The sequence below is a fragment of the Culicoides brevitarsis genome, chromosome 3, assembly GCF_036172545.1.
Source record: "Culicoides brevitarsis isolate CSIRO-B50_1 chromosome 3, AGI_CSIRO_Cbre_v1, whole genome shotgun sequence".
NCBI lineage: Eukaryota > Metazoa > Arthropoda > Insecta > Diptera > Ceratopogonidae > Culicoides > Culicoides brevitarsis.
Window position 1 is genome coordinate 23,230,488 of NC_087087.1, and position 19,170 is coordinate 23,249,657.

The 19,170-nt window shown below is 27.8% G+C and overlaps 2 protein-coding genes across 3 annotated transcripts; one reads left to right on the top strand and one right to left on the bottom strand.

Moving 5' to 3' along the window:
• Nucleotides 1-1,369: 1,369 nt before the first annotated feature.
• LOC134836160 (heat shock protein 30D) lies at nucleotides 1,370-11,520 on the top strand. 2 transcript variants are annotated; one of them, XM_063851402.1, is made up of 4 exons: nucleotides 1,370-1,773; nucleotides 4,523-4,552; nucleotides 10,686-10,863; nucleotides 10,928-11,520. In XM_063851402.1, the coding sequence occupies exons 1-4, from the start codon at nucleotides 1,589-1,591 to the stop codon at nucleotides 11,120-11,122; spliced, it is 588 nt and encodes a 195-aa protein (XP_063707472.1). In that variant the 5' UTR covers nucleotides 1,370-1,588; the 3' UTR covers nucleotides 11,123-11,520. The 2 variants fall into 2 exon arrangements, with proteins under 2 accessions (XP_063707472.1, XP_063707473.1); XM_063851403.1 differs by lacking the exon at nucleotides 4,523-4,552 and having other exon boundaries at nucleotides 10,928-11,510.
• Nucleotides 11,521-12,416: 896 nt separating this feature from the next.
• Nucleotides 12,417-17,193, bottom strand: LOC134834645 (gamma-aminobutyric acid receptor alpha-like). Its single transcript, XM_063849380.1, has 9 exons — nucleotides 17,167-17,193; nucleotides 16,177-16,337; nucleotides 15,987-16,114; nucleotides 15,636-15,718; nucleotides 15,371-15,570; nucleotides 13,263-13,384; nucleotides 13,077-13,203; nucleotides 12,853-13,020; nucleotides 12,417-12,798 (listed from the first exon to the last, which is right to left on the bottom strand). Exons 2-9 carry the CDS (start codon nucleotides 16,294-16,296, stop codon nucleotides 12,451-12,453), a joined length of 1,296 nt encoding a protein of 431 aa, XP_063705450.1. The 5' UTR covers nucleotides 16,297-16,337; nucleotides 17,167-17,193; the 3' UTR covers nucleotides 12,417-12,450.
• Nucleotides 17,194-19,170: the final 1,977 nt, after the last annotated feature.

A 19,170-nucleotide genomic window follows, 5' to 3' on the forward strand; every position in this document is an offset into this window, starting at 1 on the left:
AATATCCTAACGCACGAGGATTATCTCAATTTACGACCAGAAAAAGGTCTAAAACGCACAGACTTTCGAGAAAAATTGTTACACCGGTCGGCGAAGGAAGTTTATTTAGAACAATTTTCGGGAATTCAAGACGAAAACGAACGTATGATGAAAGGGAATACGGATTTGAAAGGTAAAGCGCTCATGTCTTATAGTGCCTTGCGACAGGCAAAAGCCGAGATTTCTCGAAAGACAGACCGTACAAGTGCGATATGATGTGCCTACAACTACAGGGGCGCCTTTTTATCAAAATAATAAATTTACTATTATTAAAAGAACTTGGCGTTCTAAAGAAACATAAAAATGAATTAAAATTGAGTAAAAATATTAACAGAAATGTGTAAAAAAAAATTTTAATTTAAAAAATCAAAAATTGCTTTTTCTCCCCGAAATTGCACCTTTTCAATTTTGGCACCTGCGGCGGTTTGCCGCACCCTTGTTACGCCTCAGTGAAGAACTAAACATCGACTCGGAACACAAAAGGACTTATGTAACAAACATATACTACAATTCAAATTTGCTTTGCTAATTCAAGGTACTTTTTCTAATTTTTGAAACATTCAAAAGCATCATAACTTTAATCTTGTAATTTATTTATTTAAATTTATTTTAAAAATTGTAATTAAAATTTAATGAAATTTGAAAATAAAGTAATGAATTAATTAATTTTAAAAAATTATCTTTCTAAATTATAAGTCTAAAAAAATTTTTTTTTTTACTTTTCATTTTTTTTTAAATGAAATTATTTTATTTTATTAAACAAAAAAAAAATCGAACTACAAATTTTTTAAAGAAAAACAAGTAAAAAATTAAAAAAAATACCTTACGTATTGTAAAAAAAAATGCTTTTTTTTGCTAATTTTTTTCTGTTTTTTTTTTAAGTTTTTCAAAAATCTTTACATTTCAAGCATAAATTTTTTTTAATTGCACTTTTATCATATAAAGCAAGTTTTTGTTCAAATTTCAATTTTTTAAAAATCTTCTTCAGACTTCTTCATCAAAATTCACACTTTATTGCATTCCCTCACTTCATTTTTGTAACTTGTTTGCTATTTTCATTCAATCGAACACACAAAAAAACGTAAATAAATACGATGATTGAGTCATTCATGTTGAGAGAAGTGAGAGAATCGAGCCGGTAGTGTATTTTGCATGCACGACACACCGAAATACACACATCCACGAAAAATTACTCACCAAGAGATTCTTCGAGACGCGAGCAACCACGCTCTTCATTCACACAAACACACACGGAACGCCATTGAACAATTGTTTGGTTTATTTTATATAAACAGTTTCGCGGTAGTAAAAGAGAATCAGTCAAACAGTCTAACTCACACTGCTCAGTTGCGAGTTGCGAGAAATACACACGAGAAAAAAAAATCAAATAAATACACAGAAAAATTGTATTTTAAGAAATAAGTTTTTCAAAATAAAAAATATTCAAAGAAATAGTATTCAAAGTGACCTTACGGTAGAAAGGCTAAAAATAAAATCTCTCAAATTTTTTTAACGTGAAAAGAAGTAAAATAAAAGAAATCAAATAAAAATGGCAGAAAGCGGAATCAAACGTGATATTCCAGTGAAATTGGGCAACTTTAGTGTCATCGATACAGAATTCGCGTCGATTCGCGAACGTTTCGAGGACGAAATGCGGAAAATGGAAGATGAAATGTCTAAATTTAGATCTGACTTGCTGAATCGTGAATCAAATTTCTTCGAAACAACCTCAAGGTAAGCTGAACGGAAGATTCTATTCTTCTTCTTGTAGTCGTCGAATATCGGTGTGCGTGAGGAAATTCAATTAACTTCGTCTGATGAGTAGGTGAACTCGGTGCCCTAATTAAAAATTAAAAAAAAAGATAAGAAATCACAGTCAGACAGTGATTCAAAGGGAATTACCAGCCAAAAATCGATATAGTCTCCCAAACTGCACGGGCGTCTCTTTGTCGTGCACACAGGGAAAATAACAAACTTATTTTTCATGTTCCAAAAATAACTTTTTTTTCTGGCCCGTACGTCGCGCATGTAGTAAATAAATTCCAATAGACATGAATGAACAAACAGATACTCTTTCTCTTTTCTAAATAATAATCGCCAGCAAAGTCAAAGCACATGGTGACAAGTTAATGCGATTCATGGGATTGATTTCTTCTGAAAAAAAAAAAAATACAAAAGTTACGTATGACTCGAATAAATTCACAGAAAAAAAATGTTTCGTCCAAATATGGAAAGGACATATTTATCGCGTTTCTTTTCTCGAAATGAATATGTGGGTAAAAAAATATTCGACGTTGCACTCGTCGTATGACTCTGTAAATAATTGTTCAAAGTGGTTTCTTACCATCTGCTAAGGCGTTGGAGTGGTTGTCGTTGCTCTGGAATGAAATAAATGATCAGACATTGGTTTCAAGTTAATTTTTATTAAGAAAGTTGGCACCGGTAATGGCAGCTTAGGCGGTGATTGACGAGTTTTTTATTGGATTAACTAAAATTTTTGATAAAAAACATGAATTTTTGAATTTTTATTTTTTCGAAGAAATAAAAAAAATAAATAAATATTAATTTCAATTTAAATTTAAGAAAATTAAATTTTAATTTATCTACTTTTTTTTAAATTAAAAAATTTCTTACCTACGATTTTTTTATTAATTTTTTAAAAATTGCACAAAAAATATTAGTTTCATCAAAAATTATTGGAATTAAAATTTTAAAAAATTAATTAAAAATAATAAAAATATTGATAAATGAATAAAAATCATCTAAAATCGGTAATTTTTGTAAAAATTTTTTATTTGTTTTATTAAAAAAATAAAAAAAAAATTGAACTAAATTTTTTAAAAAAATAATTTTTAATTTTAAAACATAATTTTATTCCATACCTAATTTAATATGAAAAATTAATTTAAAATTAAATAAATAAATTTTATTCAAAAAAAAAGCAACACTTGCCTGCTCTATTAAATTTTCCAATCAACCGCAACTGCATCTTAGCTATTTATCTCTCGTCCATTATCATGTTAAAGCTAGTTATCACTTTTATGTTAATGACTACAAAATACATCAAAAAAGCGGCCAACGCAAAAAATATGAGCAATCAAACCAGAAACAACTTTCGTTACGTCAGACATGCCGCACCGCACCGCAACATGCTGCGACAACTTTCCTCGATCTAACGCAGTTCCGCGCCAAATTTGCATGCAAAATTGCCATGTGGTCACAAGTCACACAATAAAATTGCAAATTCCATCAATTATTCCGCGGATCCGTAGATGGAAGTTAGAAATTTTTCACGCGACATCCAACGCCAAGGTCCACTAACGAGCCATATTGTACGTGTTAAGAAAGCCGACTTGATATTCCACACATGGAAATGTTACAACAGCAAGGTCGCTTATCGTTGTAGCACATGAATAAAGTCATTTATTTGCTTGTTTTGCTACTTCTGAGCAATTCGTATTTATTTTTCATTTTTTTTTTAATTAAATGATCCGATAATAATAAAAATTGTGGATTGCATCATCATCGAGTCGAATCGTGCTTGAATTTAATTAAATTTGTACATTATATTTATTTATTCGGGGAAGCAACAGGTATCGATAGACCTACAAAAAAAAAATAGAATAAAATTTTGTGCCAGATTTTATGCTAAATTGATATTGTGTGGTGATTGATGAATGATTAGAGTCATTAAATTTTGTGATTTTTTTTTTGTTCGTCGCATATAAAATGTTCATTCATGCGGAATTATTTGATACAATTTTTTTTTCGATATAAAATGTAAACAATGTATCGGAAATGTTTGGGTTTAGACGAAATTTATGTCAGTCATTCAGAATTTTGATGTGGATTATTTTTTTATCATAAGAAAAGACCTTCAAAAATCCCAAATTTTTTTATCGCATTTTTTGATAACTTTTTAAAAATTGAAATGCGGTATTTTTTGGTCATTCTTTAATTTTAATTTTAGTTCAATTAATTTTGAGAGTGAAATTTGGTCTCAAAAATATATTTTTTTTCGAATTTTGGCTAAAATTTACTTAATTTTTTTTAAATTTAAAAAAATATTCTTTGTAAAAATATAAAAAAAAAATCATTCCAAAAATTTCCATTTTTTGTTGAGCTTTATCTAAGAAGAATTTCTCTAGAGAATTTTTTTTTTTCGATTTTTGGCTCAAATTCATCAAAAATGTTTATTTTTTGTAATTCCCAAAAAAAAAATTCTCTGTAAAAAAAAAATCCTAAATTACGAACAGGTGCCTTTCATGTAAAAGACAATAAAATTTTCACAATTTTCTTTACAAAAAATTTAATCTAATAAAAATTGTTTGTTTTTCTCTTCATATTTTTTTGTGCTGGCTGCAAAACTTAACGCTACATTTTCTTCTTCTCAAATAATAATAAAATTAAATTAACACCCGCTGAAAAAAAAAATTGTGTGGAAACTGCCAAAAAAACTTAATGACCGCTTTTGCGTGTGTAGCTCGTCGCATAAAAAAACAACAACTACCAGGTTTGACATTTTTTTCAATTTGTTGTCATTTTACTTGTTATCAGCTTATTATTTTTTTTATTCTTGCTTGACTTTTTTTTATTGACTTGCATGAGCTTCTTGTTTATTTTCAAGGCGACTTAGTTTAATTTTCCTAGAAAGCTTTTCAATGTTACTCGTTATTTTCATCTGCACACTCAATTTTCATCATCATTTATTTTAAACTGTCCATGTCGATGTGTCGCCGTCGTAAAGAAATAATCATAACAGAACAATGTAAAAAAAATTGTCTATTCTAATTATATAAGTAAGTTCATCAGGATGATGAGATCATCGCATGGTGCCGTTAAAATATGAATGTAAACACTTGTTGCTCACGGGGCCGTAACTTTCCTTGTGTGATTTTCAATTAAATGTATTTGCGTATCTTGGCTTGTCAAATGTAAATAAATAAACTGTGAAATATTGAAATTCATCGTGAAACATTTCAAAGTGACATGAAGGTGCTTTGGTCGAGATCATTCCAAAAATTTACGAGAGATAAAAAAAAATATTTGCGTGGGTGGCGGAATGAATCATCGAACTCATTGACGCGGAAGCGAGCGAGCGGCGGTTCATTCATTGATCGAACCACTTTGTCAGGAATGCTGTTAATTGAGTGCTATGTCGGAATGTGTGGCAAAGATCATGGGTGTAAATTTCTGATAGACGCAAAGTATTTGACTATTTAGTATTGTTAGAGTAAATAAGGTGAAGTAGGTGGTTTTTACCGTTAATGACATGTTGTTATTGTTCACCATTAAAAGAGCTTAGAAAAGTTAAAAGAGATTTAAAGTAAGTCAAGATATTATTTTGGACACGATTTGATGACAATAGAAGACTTTGTAATAAATTGCAGCTTAGAAATGTTTTTTTTTAGAGTAACATGAAGAAATTTTAATTGAGTTGACATTGTAATTTTTGAGAAAATAACACAATTTTAGCAAAAAAAAAACTCTTGATGCTTTTTTAATGACAAACATTTTAGTATTTCAAAACAGAGAAATAAAAAATTTTTTAAAATGTTGTAAATGTCAATCACAAAATTTAACCTTTAGATTCCTTTAAATTTAATTTCTACTAAATTTATTTATTTTTCGTCTCATAGGGTTTTTAGATTTATTTTTTTAACTATTTTTTTTTTAAATTTTATAGAATTAATTTTTTAAAAATAATGTTTTTCTGTTTTTTTATTTAATTTTGATTAAAAAAAATAAATAACTTTGCATTGTTCGTAAATTACTAATTATAAATTTTAATTTTAAATAATTAAACTAAATTTTTAATTAAAATTATAATTATATAATTTAATTAAATTTATTTTTTGTAAACCAAATTTGAAATAAAAATTTCAATTAAGTTATTTAATTTGCATATTTTTTTCTAGTTTTGAAACAAAAAGCTCAAAAAAAAATTTTAAAAATCTCGAAAAATTTAATCAATCAATCAATTTTGAAAATTTAATTTTTTTTAAAATTAATTTACGAAAAATATTTTTTTTTTACATATTTTTTTTAAAATTAAATAAAAATAAAAATTTAAATTAATTAAAAAAATATAATTATTAAAAAAATAAATTAAAAAACCTAATTAAAAAAAATTAAATAATAATTTAAAAAAATAATAATTTACAATTTTGAACCAATTATTTAAAAAGCCAGTAGTCGCCAACACTGATTTGTTCTCAGTTCTCATATCACTGCGCAGTTCATTGATCGTCATTGCCATGCAATAAATTATGTACCTCGATTGATCATTGAGCGAACATATTCGTATTGTGCCTTTTTTTAAAGTTCTATGCAAATCGATCTCCATATTGACACAGTTATTTGTTTATTTTTGCTTAACTAAAAATAAAAATCAGATAAAACTATTTAAACTTCGTTCGTACAATTTACAAGCACAAAACAAACAAACATAAAAAAAAATGATTTACCTATTGATTGATACGCGATACACATTCCCTTCCCTAAATGCGAACGAGTGTTATTTATCCATTTTTGTAATTCCATCGTTGTCGTCGTATAGAGTTACATCAAGTGCTCTTTTGTCAATTATTTGATCTGACTCGATTTTACTCGCGCGATTGTGTGCGATAGTTGATAGCAGCACCCGATAAATAGACAACAACAACAACAACAACAAAAAATCGTCATCATCACGGATTATTCATCTCATCTGGTGCTCTATGCTGTTTATATGGAAAAACTGATCAATTAACTAGCCCACATTAATTGACCTTGTTATTGTTATATTAGGAATTTTTCAACAAAAATTCGTCGTACGCTAGTCATGCAAAACAACGAAAAAAAAAATAAATAAAAATAAAGAATGAAATACAAAAAAAGAAGAATCACATTGCGTATATGTACAAAAAAAGTTCTATTCTATCGAAAAAAAATCACAAATCATGTTCATTTCAGTCTAATTATTGCGACAACATCGATAAGTTCGATAAATTGTGCGCGCTCAAGTATAAAAAAAAATCATCAATTTTAACGCTGGAGTTTAGCGTAAAATTTACTGGATAATTATTAGTTTATTAATATCAATAAAGAGAGCTAAACAGAAAGGAATTAAGATGACAAGCCGTTATGAGCAATACACGAGGTACGACGATCTTTATTGACGTAAATTGAGTTAAAATTAAGTCGTTTGTCAACAAAATGAAAATAAAACAGTGAAAATTAATTTAATTAAGAATTTTTACTGTTCAACAAATTTTTCGACTTGCTTTGATAGTGAACTGAAAATTTTTAACATAGATTTTTTCGTTTAGCTTGAAAAATTTTTTTGAATCAAAACTGTTTGATTGAAATTTGCTCAAATGTGTTTATTTAAAAAAAAAAATATTTATGCTCAAAATTAATTAAATTTAAAAATAATAAATTAAATTAAAAATAATAATTTAATTAAAATTCTTTTTAAAAAATTTAATTAAAAAATTAATTTAATTGGTTTTATTTTTTTTTTATTTTGTTTAAAAATGATCAAAAATAATTTTAATAATTTTTTTTAAAAATAAGCATTTAAAATGAAATAATTTAAAAAAATCAGAAAATCCAGGGTTGCCAAAAATCAAAAAATATGTTTATATCCTTCATTATTTTAGTAATTCTTGTATTGTTTTTAATTTAAAATAAAATTTTACAGGTTTTCATATTCAATTTTCAAAAAATATAACAAAATATGGAAGGATATTGAATCAATTTTGACGATTTTTGGCAACCCTGATAAAAATTTTCATCAGCTAAAAAAACTTTTAGTTTTCTATCATTTTAAAAAGCTTTCAAAATTTGCTTAAAAAGCTTAATTTCTGAATTAAAAAAATATTAAATTAAAATAAAAATCAATTGCAATAAATTTTTCTGTGATATTTAAATTTTTCATCGTTTTACGGACGAAAAACAGACTTGCTGACGTGAAAAATGTGTTTATGTAACGGAAAAAAGTCAGTGGCCCATTTTACGTCTATTTTTATAAAAAATTTTACACGACAAAATAATTAAAGTACATATTTACTGCATCGTTCATTTGCATTTTTGAGTTCATTTTCATACTTTATGCTTTTTCCTCTGCACAATCAAACAAAAAAAAATACTCACTCAAAACAGCTACACACAAACCCCTCATTACCGCCGTTTGAAGCGCTTGTTCTGCAACTACGACTTGGATTTGCCGTCGGTATGTCGAAGCCCTAACCAACGTTGGTTAAAGAGCTATGAATATGACTTTTATTTCTTCTCACCGAACAAGGTCCGGACCATCGTCGATCACTTTGAGGGTGTCGAGTTGCCTGCCCTCAGCAGCTATTCCGTGCGTACGCCAGCGATCACTGCGAGTCCCGGACGCGCCATCACGCATCACTCTTCCAGTGCCACCACCACGGAAAAAGGCGGCGTTATCGAGAGTGCCCACCTAGCTTCTTCCGACGAACGTTGCGTTGACGAGCCGCAAAAGCAGAAACCATGCGGATTGCCACTCACGAAGGCCGTGCAAGCACCGCTGACCATTCGTCGTCCGTGTCGGGAGCAGCAACGACGTGACATGACGAACGTTAGTCGCTCGAAAGTGCCCGTTCGCTCGTCATCCGCTAGTAAATCGGTGTCGATCCGCAGTGCCAAGAACCCGATAACGTCGAGCAGTTTGACGTCGGCTCGTTCCCGCTTGAAGCGCGCCCAATCCACGACAGATTTGGTGCAAAAGGAATATGTTACGCCACATTCGTACACGACGTACGAGGGTTCCTTCACGAAAAGTCGGTACGGCGGCCGCGATTACGTGCGTGAGATCATCAAGCATTTCGAAGCTGATTGGACGAAATTATAAAAATTTCATTGTTGTTACCTATTAGTAGTCCCGTGTGTGTGTTAATATTTTTTTTTTTTGCAAAACTAACTACTCGAGCACTCGCAAAATAGAGAAAAAAAACAAGAAGAAGACAAGAAATCACCGCCGTGACATCATCAATGTGTGGGCCTGCGTTTGATCATCTGTTGTTTTGTTTTGCTATTTTTTGATCGATGATGCATGATTCAAGCAAAAACCAGAGTGGTAAGAAATTTCGCGTGTTCTCTGCACCCGCAAACTAATGCAACGTGTGTTCATGTGTTCAATTAGCACGACTTATCTAATGAGCAGTTTCGCGCTCTATATTGCTGTTATCGCCGTATAATTAGAGCAGCAGGCAGTGACAATGGATTCACTTGTACGAAATACAGCGACGCGTCAAGTAATTGTGTCATCACTTGTGTTTGGCCATGAAATTATTCTCGACGATTGAGTGATGAGTGAGCGAAGAAAAAATTAAGTGTTAAAATATATGTTGAAAAAGTGGACCTGTAGACCTCGATTTACTTGTCAAACGATTTTTTTCGATTTTAAAAGTAAAAAAATTTCAAAGAAAAGAAAATTTTTGCACTTGTCGGAAAAATTTTTTCAATTTTTTATGAATTTTTCTAAAGATTTGAAAATTTCTGCCCCTGATCTTCTAAAAGTTTTTCTTGACAAAATTTAAAAATCTTCAAAAAGTTTCTTGAATTAAAATTTAAGTTATTGCGTTTCAAATTTCTTATGGCACTTCATCTCATTAAGAAATTTGAGGTCCATAAGAACTTTGAAACGCTTTAAATTCAGTTTGGCTTGAAGAATCTCTTTGAAGATTTTTAAACTTTGTCAAAAATAATTATTTAAAGGTAAAATTATTAATTATTTTTATATAAGGCAAGTACAATTTCAAAAAATGTTTCACATTATTTTGGACCTTAAAAAGTAAGAAGGTGGGAGTAATGAATAATGATAATGGAAAACAATAATATCAATGATTTTTCCATTTTTTTCACTATTTTTAAAGAATTTTAATATTCAATTGTATGCTTTAAAGACATTTTAAATCTTTTATTTTAACATTTAGACAATTTTGGAAACAAAAAAATTTTTTAAAATTTTAAAAAAATTTTGAACGACTTTTTTGAATTTTAAAATTTTTTGGCAAATTCCAAAGAAAATTAAAAAATAGTTCTCCAACAGGAGCAAAATTTTAGATTTCACTTTGAAATTTTTTACGTTTTAAAAACCAAAAAAAAATTTCTTGGATTTTTGGGTAGGTGGGTGGACATGTCTACAGGTCCAATTATTCAGAAGCACTTGTCAGAATTTGTAAAATCAAAACTTTCTCTTCACTTTGAAAAATTAAAAACCAGAAAAAAATTTGGAAAATTTCAACAAAATTTGTAAAAATCAATGGAAAAATATGAAAAATTTGCTAAGATGACTCAATTTAATTTCTACAATAAATATATTTTTCGTTTCTGGTGATGAATGAGAGACAAATTTAATGAGTTTTGAGAAAGTTGAACGTTGAAGTCACTAAATATTGATTTTTTATTGTATTTTATGCTAATTCCACAATCACCATATTCACTTGATTTTATCGTAAAATGCAAATTTGCACTCCTACAAGCACATTTTTTGTTCCGTAAACTATTTTCCCGTAGAATTCCGTTTTTTTTTAGTTTTTATTGCACCCAAGTTACTCACGTGACACATTCATTTTGTATTTATTTTTACTTTTTAACTCTTGATTAATTTTAAAACGATTTTTTTCTGTTCACAGCACAACCAGCAGCAGCAATACCGCATTGCAAAAGCAACCACAACAATCCTATGTCACTGACATGAACTCACCCTTGATCCAAGAAGACGGAGACAACAAAGTATTAAAGTTGCGTTTCGACGTGAGCCAGTACACGCCCGAAGAAATTGTCGTCAAGACTGTCGATCAAAAATTATTGGTGAGTTTTTTTATTTCATTTCATTAAAATTTCAAATTTTTAATAAAAAAAATTTTTTTTTCAGGTTCACGCCAAGCACGAAGAAAAGTCCGACACAAAGAGCGTATACAGAGAGTACAACCGTGAATTTTTGTTGCCAAAAGGTGTGAATCCCGAAAGCATTCGCAGCTCCTTGAGCAAAGACGGTGTCTTAACTGTGGATGCCCCTCTCCCATTAGCTCTTACAAACGAAAAAATGATCCCAATTGCACACCATTAAATCATCCATTTTTCTGAAACCTGATATTGATATGCTTAAAAAAAAAATTTTTAAAAAACAATTCTTTCGATGAAACATTTGGCAGCTACACAAATAATATAATTTTATGAAAAAAAAACACACAAATATTTTTGCACACATTCGAATATTCGTCTTGTCTTCGTTTTAAAGTCAATATATTTTTTTTGTATTAATTAAAGTTTTAAACTAACATAATAAGAAACAGAGATGAATAACCGTAATATATTGTAAGCCTCTATTAAGCTTCGATCATCGTCGTTGTTTGAATAGTAAAACAGTTTTTTTTTTGTTATTTTTTTAAAAAGAGGTCGATATTTTTTTGTTAGATTTTAAGAGTTCAATGAAAGAAAACAATAAAAATGTAACTGCTTGCTAACCTGGAAGAAGATTTTTGTTTTATTTTTCCGTTTATTTTCATCCCATTTTCGTTCTAAGATAAAAAATATGTTTTCGATGACTTCACATTGTTTAACGATTTTTTTTAAACTAAGGCTTTGATCCTAAAAAACTCAAAGAAAATTTAAAACTCGTAAAAAATAAAAAAAAATTGTCATGAAAATAAATTTAAAACAATTTAAAAAATAATATGAGTGACGAAAAAATTAAATGAGTCATTTCTTGTTTGATTTTACCTCTTTTTCTCTTACTTATATTTATTTAAAGTCTTGATTAAAAAAAAATAAAAATAATTTAAATTTTTACATCTATTTATAATTTTAGAGGCCTAAAATCTATTTTTTCTTTTAAAAAATATAAAATTCTATTTTAAAAGGGCCCAATAGAAAAGTCTTGTTATTCAACCAGTATCCGCCACTGAAATTATTGAGCGAAGACACGAACCATTTATTACATTTAAATAAATTTTTTCGTTGTTTCATGTGAAAATTTTTATTAAATTTAATTTTGATAAAAAGTATAGTAAATTTAATAAAATTTTAATAAAAAGTAGTAAAAAATTTGGTAAACGTGACTTTTGGTTACCTTTTCATACACTTTGGTTCCTAAAATCCAAAAGTGTTGGAAAAAAATTATATTTTTTGAGTCATTTAAGAGAGTTCAATAGAAATTTTATCGAAATTTCAAGTTTTGAAAAATCTTCATTTTGAAATACTGATTTCTCTAATGAAAAATTTCCTTCTTTGATGTCGAATAATCCTCTACAAAATGATTAAATCTCATTTTCAAGCCTTCACTTTTCATTTTCCATAAAAATCCCTTCAATTTAGGGTTAAAACACACTCAGATATACGTTTATTGCTCAAAATCCCTACTCTACTGACTGAAATTTTCCTCGTGAAACTTTTTCTTTACTTTACTTTAGCTCCTTTGATCGGCTGGAACAAGAAATCCTTTTGATATGTATAGAAAGCGAGCCAATACAAGATGTTCAGGATGGTAAATGATGCCGGAAAGACAACTCTTGCCGTTCGGTCGATCAATGACACCGAATTCACATAACGATTTCTGCCGCCCGCATTCATTTTGACATCTCGTTCACGATCACGCTTGAATTTCTCGTCACCCAGGAAGCAGAGCCAGATTTGACGCCATTTCGGGACACGATTTTCCGTTTGCGTCTGTCGTTCCATGGTCGACAAGCCGGAACAAGGACCTGAAGTTGTTGTTGTCGTCGAACGGAACATTTGAGCGGGATCCTAAAAGAAAAAAAAACAAATTTAGTTGAAAATCATTTGAAAATAAAAACTTACGTTATAAATTGGGCAAATCATGGAGCTACTGCGACGTTTAGTGAGAGATTTCGTAGGGGTGTCATGAGCTGAACTACGAGTTGAACTCACTAAAACGCCAATTTCTTCCGTTTCTTCGATGTCTTCCCATTCAACGGCTTCTGCTAAATGAATTTCTCCACTGCCAACCTGAAAAACGAAGAAAATTCGATTAGTTCAAGCCAAATAATAGACATAAAACATACTTTTGTAAAGTAATGCACTCCAGCAAACTCCAATAAAGTCGCGATGCAATAGAAGAAACTCATTAAAAGGAACCAATCCAGAGCCGTGGCGTAACGAACTTTCGGCAAATCGGTCCTCGAGTCCAAACTAACAAAAAATGGGAGATTTTTACTTAAAAAATCAACAAAAAACGTTTATATAGTCACCTAATTGTGGAGAGAGTAAGCACAGTGGTGATTCCCAAGCCAACACGATCACTTGTAGCTTCACGATGAATCCAAAAGCCAACCCATGATAAGACCACAATCAAGATGCATGGCACGTAAACCTTTAAAGAGACGTCGACAACGACGAGAAAAAGCAATATATGAGAAATGTTTTGTCTCGCAGTGTGTCGTGTGCGATATGTGATGCGAAAGAGTAACGAGGCAACGACAAATGAATGATTTTATTGAAATATTTTTGTTGATATTAGTCAAACTCACTCGTTCTTCCGTCTTTTGTATCATTAGTTATTTTTTCCTTTTTCAAATGTTATTGAATGGGAAATGTTCGGCAATTTCGCCTGAAGTTAATAAGGGCTTTGCGTGTGACCAGATAAAGTATTCGTGCCTAACGAATTTCAAAAACTTCTTTTTCCATAAAAACTCAGGAAAATCGCATTAAAGCAGAAATCTGGCCAAATAATGTTCTAGATTAGCTTTTAGAGCAAAAAAAAAGTAAAAGAAAAGAACTCTTTCAAGTGAACAACAGACTTTTTTTTTCAATTATTAGATTCCATTTGTCAACCCATGTATGTGAGTTAACATATTTTTTACTTGCCATGCCATCTTCTTGCATAAACAACCTTAATAATAGATCATATGAGAAAGAGATGGGGAGCAAAAAATATATACGGGACAAAGTGAATAAGCGTTTGTTACATTTTTTTCGTGAGTTACATGAAAATTAGATAATTTTCCTTCTTGAAATTTAAATAGGACAAAAGTAAATAATTTGGTTAAACGTTTTTGTGTCACCTAAAATTTATCAAAATTAAAATTTTAAAATTAAAATTAAAATTAAAATTAAAATTAAAATTAAAATTAAAATTAAAATTAAAATTAAAATTAAAATTAAAATTAAAATTAAAATTAAAATTAAAATTAAAATTAAAATTAAAATTAAAATTAAAATTAAAATTAAAATTAAAATTAAAATTAAAATTAAAATTAAAATTAAAATTAAAATTAAAATTAAAATTAAAATTAAAATTAAAATTAAAATTAAAATTAAAATTAAAATTAAAATTAAAATTAAAATTAAAATTAAAATTAAAATTAAAATTAAAATTAAAATTAAAATTAAAATTAAAATTAAAATTAAAATTAAAATTAAAATTAAAATTAAAATTAAAATTAAAATTAAAATTAAAATTAAAATTAAAATTAAAATTAAAATTAAAATTAAAATTAAAATTAAAATTAAAATTAAAATTAAAATTAAAATTAAAATTAAAATTAAAATTAAAATTAAAATTAAAATTAAAATTAAAATTAAAATTAAAATTAAAATTAAAATTAAAATTAAAATTAAAATTAAAATTAAAATTAAAATTAAAATTAAAATTAAAATTAAAATTAAAATTAAAATTAAAATTAAAATTAAAATTAAAATTAAAATTAAAATTAAAATTAAAATTAAAATTAAAATTAAAATTAAAATTAAAATTAAAATTAAAATTAAAATTAAAATTAAAATTAAAATTAAAATTAAAATTAAAATTAAAATTAAAATTAAAATTAAAATTAAAATTAAAATTAAAATTAAAATTAAAATTAAAATTAAAATTAAAATTAAAATTAATTAAAATTAAAATTAAAATTAAAATTAAAATTAAAATTTTGCAAATTAAAATTAAAATTAAAATTAAAATTAAAATTAAAATTAAATTTAAATTTAAATTTAAAAAAAATTTTTAAATTTAAATCGACTTAAATTTCTGTTCAAACAAACTATTAAAATTTATCATTCAGAAAAATTGTCCGTATAAAATTTTCCCACATCTTATAAACATTGGTATCTTATCCAAAGTCTGTCTGACCAACCAAGCAAAGAGATTGACAAATAAACTTTAACATATAATAACAATTTTTTATGATCCCAAACTGTTTGATATTGTTAGCATTTGCTACTTTGTCTGTGGCTTCAAAAACTATTCCTAACAATGTGAGTAAATATTCTTATTCAGTCCATTTCCTCATGCATTGCAATAAATTTAATTATTTATAACTTTTCAGGAATAAAACAAGAAGTTTCAATTGAAAAAACTCACCTGAATCAAAAAATATCCCGTATGACGTTGCAAGTTGAACGACACCTGAAGCACACTAAATTCGCCCTCGCGTCGAATAAACGTAAAATTGCCTTGTGGAAAGCTAAAAACGTCAAATTGACTCAACGCCATGCCGGGCACGAAATTGATCGCCTGTTTATTCTGCCACTCGTAACGGATTTGGTTGGAAGTGTAACCGTCTAAAAGAACAAAAAATAAATATTTACTCAATTTTCTCGTTTGCTAAAAAGAGAAGGATACTCACAACTTCCAATCACTAATGGGCACGATTGACGGTCCATTGGAAAGTTTCGCAATTGCATCGGACATGATGCTTTTATCGTTAACCTAATGCATTTTTATCGTGTTATTTTTGTATCAAATTTTTTAAGACACCGAGAGAAAAAAATGAAAAATGTGGTTTCATGTACGAAATTCGAGATGTGTCTTATTTTTTCATGAAGCAATGTTTACTCTTCGAATTCATCTCGAATTTCATATTTTTTTAAAAAAAAACTATAATTGGCAATGCGATATTTGACAATGACTTGGACGAACGTGTTACTAACTTAAAGCTCTTTCTTAAAGCAGCTAAAAAAATAAATTCTATACGAACCTCATTGAGTACAAAATATCCCCAGCTTGATTAAGACGCAACAATTTATTTGGAACGGTTATGGTATGGACGTGTGAATGCTTGCCATTGTAAAAGTATGTGTCTGGACGCCAAATTCGTTCCAACATCTAGTAAAGAAAAATTTTTGAGACTAAAATTGGGTCATATTTTAATAATTTTCATAACTCACTTTAATATTTAGCGACAAATTTTCGATGGAACCCTTGAAACTGAGTCTAGTGTCGCGCCAATATTGTCGGAAGTAGCAATCCATCGAATATTCCATGTCCAGTTCCGATACAGGACCCATGCTTCGTATGAGGATGTTTGTTTGAACAATTGTGGGCACGCCTGAAATGTAAAACAATTAGTGAAAATTTGTAAAAAATCGAAAAAAAAAACATAAAATTAAACTTAAAAATTATAAATAATTTAAATTTAAGGACTGCACTTAAAAAATTTAATAAAAAAATAAGAAATTTTAAAAAAAAATAAATAAAAAAAAATGAAATAAATTCAATTTAAAAGAAAATAAAATCAAATTTTTAAAATTTTAAAAAAAACAAATCAAAAAAAAATTTAACTCCAGAAATACACAAAATTTAAATTTTAAGTTGGATATGAAAATTAAAAAATAAAAAAAATAAATATTTAAAATAATAAAATAAATTTTATATCTAGAGAATTATAAAAATAAAAAATAACACATAAATGCAATGTGTTAAATAAAACAAATTTAAAAAAAATTTGGAGGCCGCTCCAAATGAAAATAAAAAAAATTTAAAAAATTAGAAAAAAATCTAAGAAAATTATTTCAACATTTTTAATCCTTCCAAAAGAAAATTATTAAAAAAAATCCGATCTATTTTAAAAAAAATCAAAAAAATTTAAAAAAAAAACTTAAAAATAAAAAAAAAGAAATTAATTTTTTTTATTTTTAAACATTTTCAAAAATTTAAGAAATTATTTTAATTTTTGTTTTGAAAATCATATTTTAACTTGAATTTTAACACTAAAATAAAAAAAAAATTTTTTTATTTTTTTTTATAAAACACTAAGGTGTTATTAAAATTTATTTTAAAATTTTTAATTTTTTTTTTCTAAATAATTTTGATTTTTTTAAAAATAATTTTATGAAAAATGTCTGAATTGAATGAAAAAATCAAAAAAATTAACAAACCTTGTCCATGAGTAGGTATCTGAGAGTTCTCATAATGTTGCAATAACGTCTCCAGTAACATCGAAATGTTTTTACTGACATGATCGTCAATGGCAGTTCTCTTTTTCACATTCACCGATGGCGATTTCTTCATTGGAGACTCGCGACTTACGCGACTCAACACACTTTGATTGAATTTCAGTTGCTCCGTGGCGTAATATTTCTCCATGTTGCTCGCCATGGAAGTCATTCCTCGATTCGTTTCAAAATGTCGAATCATCGGAATAATTTCTTCGTAGTTTTTCTGAATCCGGGTCGATGGGAACGAAAGTTTCGGCGGATGGGAATGCTTCGTGGTACTTTTATGCGAATGTCCGGTGCGTTGTTGATGAGCTGCAGCACCTGATGATCCCTCAATAATTTTTTGTTCGTTTTTCTTACTGGCATGATTGATGATGTAACCCGAGTTGTTTCTACCGGATTTTCTTCCGGCAATGAAGTTGTTGTTGTTGTTGTTATTAAAAGCCACTTCATCACCTTTTGCGTCGTTACTACCCGATGCCAGCAGTAACGAATGGACAACGATGAGTATCAATATCCTGTAATCGATTTAAATATAATGAAAATTTAATTTGTCATCAACAATGTTTCGTATTTTTTTTCCTTTGTTCGCGCGGCGACGGTGACATTGGTTGATTTGTTTGAATGATGGAATGGAATTTGATTAAGACGAAGACGACGCAAAGGAGGTGGACAAACAAAAATCGCACGTTTTTCCTTTATTTACCTCTCAATTTTCGATTGAATTCCCATCCATCAGCCGATTTACCTACGTGTTAATTAAAACTTTCGATACCTTTTCCTCACTTTTCTACCTTACTGTGACGCAAAACCGTAAAAAAAAATTTTTTTTTCTTCTTTTTTGAATAATTTCTCTGTCGTTGTCAATCAGCATGTCGTCAACAGTCGCACATCACTTCGAGGTCGAATTGTATAGATGACAAATCATTAAAAAAATGCCTTTTGAGTCACAATTTAATTGAATAATGAATAAAATCTCGTTCCACTGCTGTCGACTTTTTTTTTTGTGGAAGACACAGCAAAAAAGAGGATAGAAGAGGAAATTTTGCATAAACTTTTTGTGAGTATGGATGGGGTTAAAATCATTAGACCACAAGAATTTCTCTGAAGGATGGATGAAAGCAACATGAAACAAAGTGGTGACGGAGACAAGGAAATGGATATGCGTAATAAATTTTTATTTATTTGTTTTGTGAGTGAGTGAGTGAGCGGATGAATATGCATGAAGTCGAATAGCAGAGGTGATGAAGGCATTTTTTCATCGTAATAGGTTGGTAGGTTTCTCGAGTTACTTTCAGTTTAAATATAAAAAAAACGTCTACCACAATTTTACATATTTTGCTGTGATTTTTCGTTTTTCATACACAAATTTATTTAAAGGCAGTGAAGAACAATTTAACCGCATTTTAAATTTAAATTGTGCCAGTTTTCAAATTATTCGGATTTTTTTTATTTTTAGGCTTGAATTTCTTAAAAAAAAATTAATTTAATTTTAAAATTAATTATCTAATTAAATTTATTTTTTTTTAAATTGACGTTTTTTGAATATATAATATTTTTTAAAATAATATTTATATTTTTTTTATTTAAAAAATTTTAATTTTTTTTAAGTGATTTTTAAATTTAATTTTAAATTTTTCCTGATCTGCTGATAAAAAAAATAATTTTTTTTATATTAAATTGCATGTCATTTATTTATTTATTGTTTAGATTGGGGACAAAATAATATTTTTTTTCTTGATTTTCCCCAAATTATTATTACATAAAATTAACATAAAAATAAAATAAAATAAAGTTTTTAATTATTTAAAAAAATTAAGGTCAAAAATTAAAAAAAAAAATATATTATTAATTTAATTAAGGTCAAAAAATTTTTAAGTTTATAAAAAATTATAATAAAGTGATAATTAAATAATAATATGATAATTAAATTATTTGATTTAA

What these genes read in the sequence shown, in the direction of transcription:
- LOC134836160 (XM_063851402.1), top strand. Translation starts at nt 1,589, where the DNA reads ATGGCAGAAAGCGGAATCAAACGTGATATTCCAGTGAAATTGGGCAAC. An exon ending in TTCTTCGAAACAACCTCAAG is followed by an intron (nt 1,774 to 4,522) that starts GTAAGCTGAACG and finishes TTGCGTGTGTAG; the next exon opens with CTCGTCGCATAAAAAAACAA. An exon ending in AAAAAAACAACAACTACCAG is followed by an intron (nt 4,553 to 10,685) that starts GTTTGACATTTT and finishes TTCTGTTCACAG; the next exon opens with CACAACCAGCAGCAGCAATA.
- LOC134834645 (XM_063849380.1), bottom strand. Translation starts at nt 16,296, where the DNA reads ATGGGTCCTGTATCGGAACTGGACATGGAATATTCGATGGATTGCTAC. An exon ending in CCCATTAGTGATTGGAAGTT is followed by an intron (nt 15,571 to 15,635) that starts GTGAGTATCCTT and finishes TTGTTCTTTTAG; the next exon opens with ACGGTTACACTTCCAACCAA. An exon ending in CTTACTCTCTCCACAATTAG is followed by an intron (nt 13,204 to 13,262) that starts GTGACTATATAA and finishes ATTTTTTGTTAG; the next exon opens with TTTGGACTCGAGGACCGATT.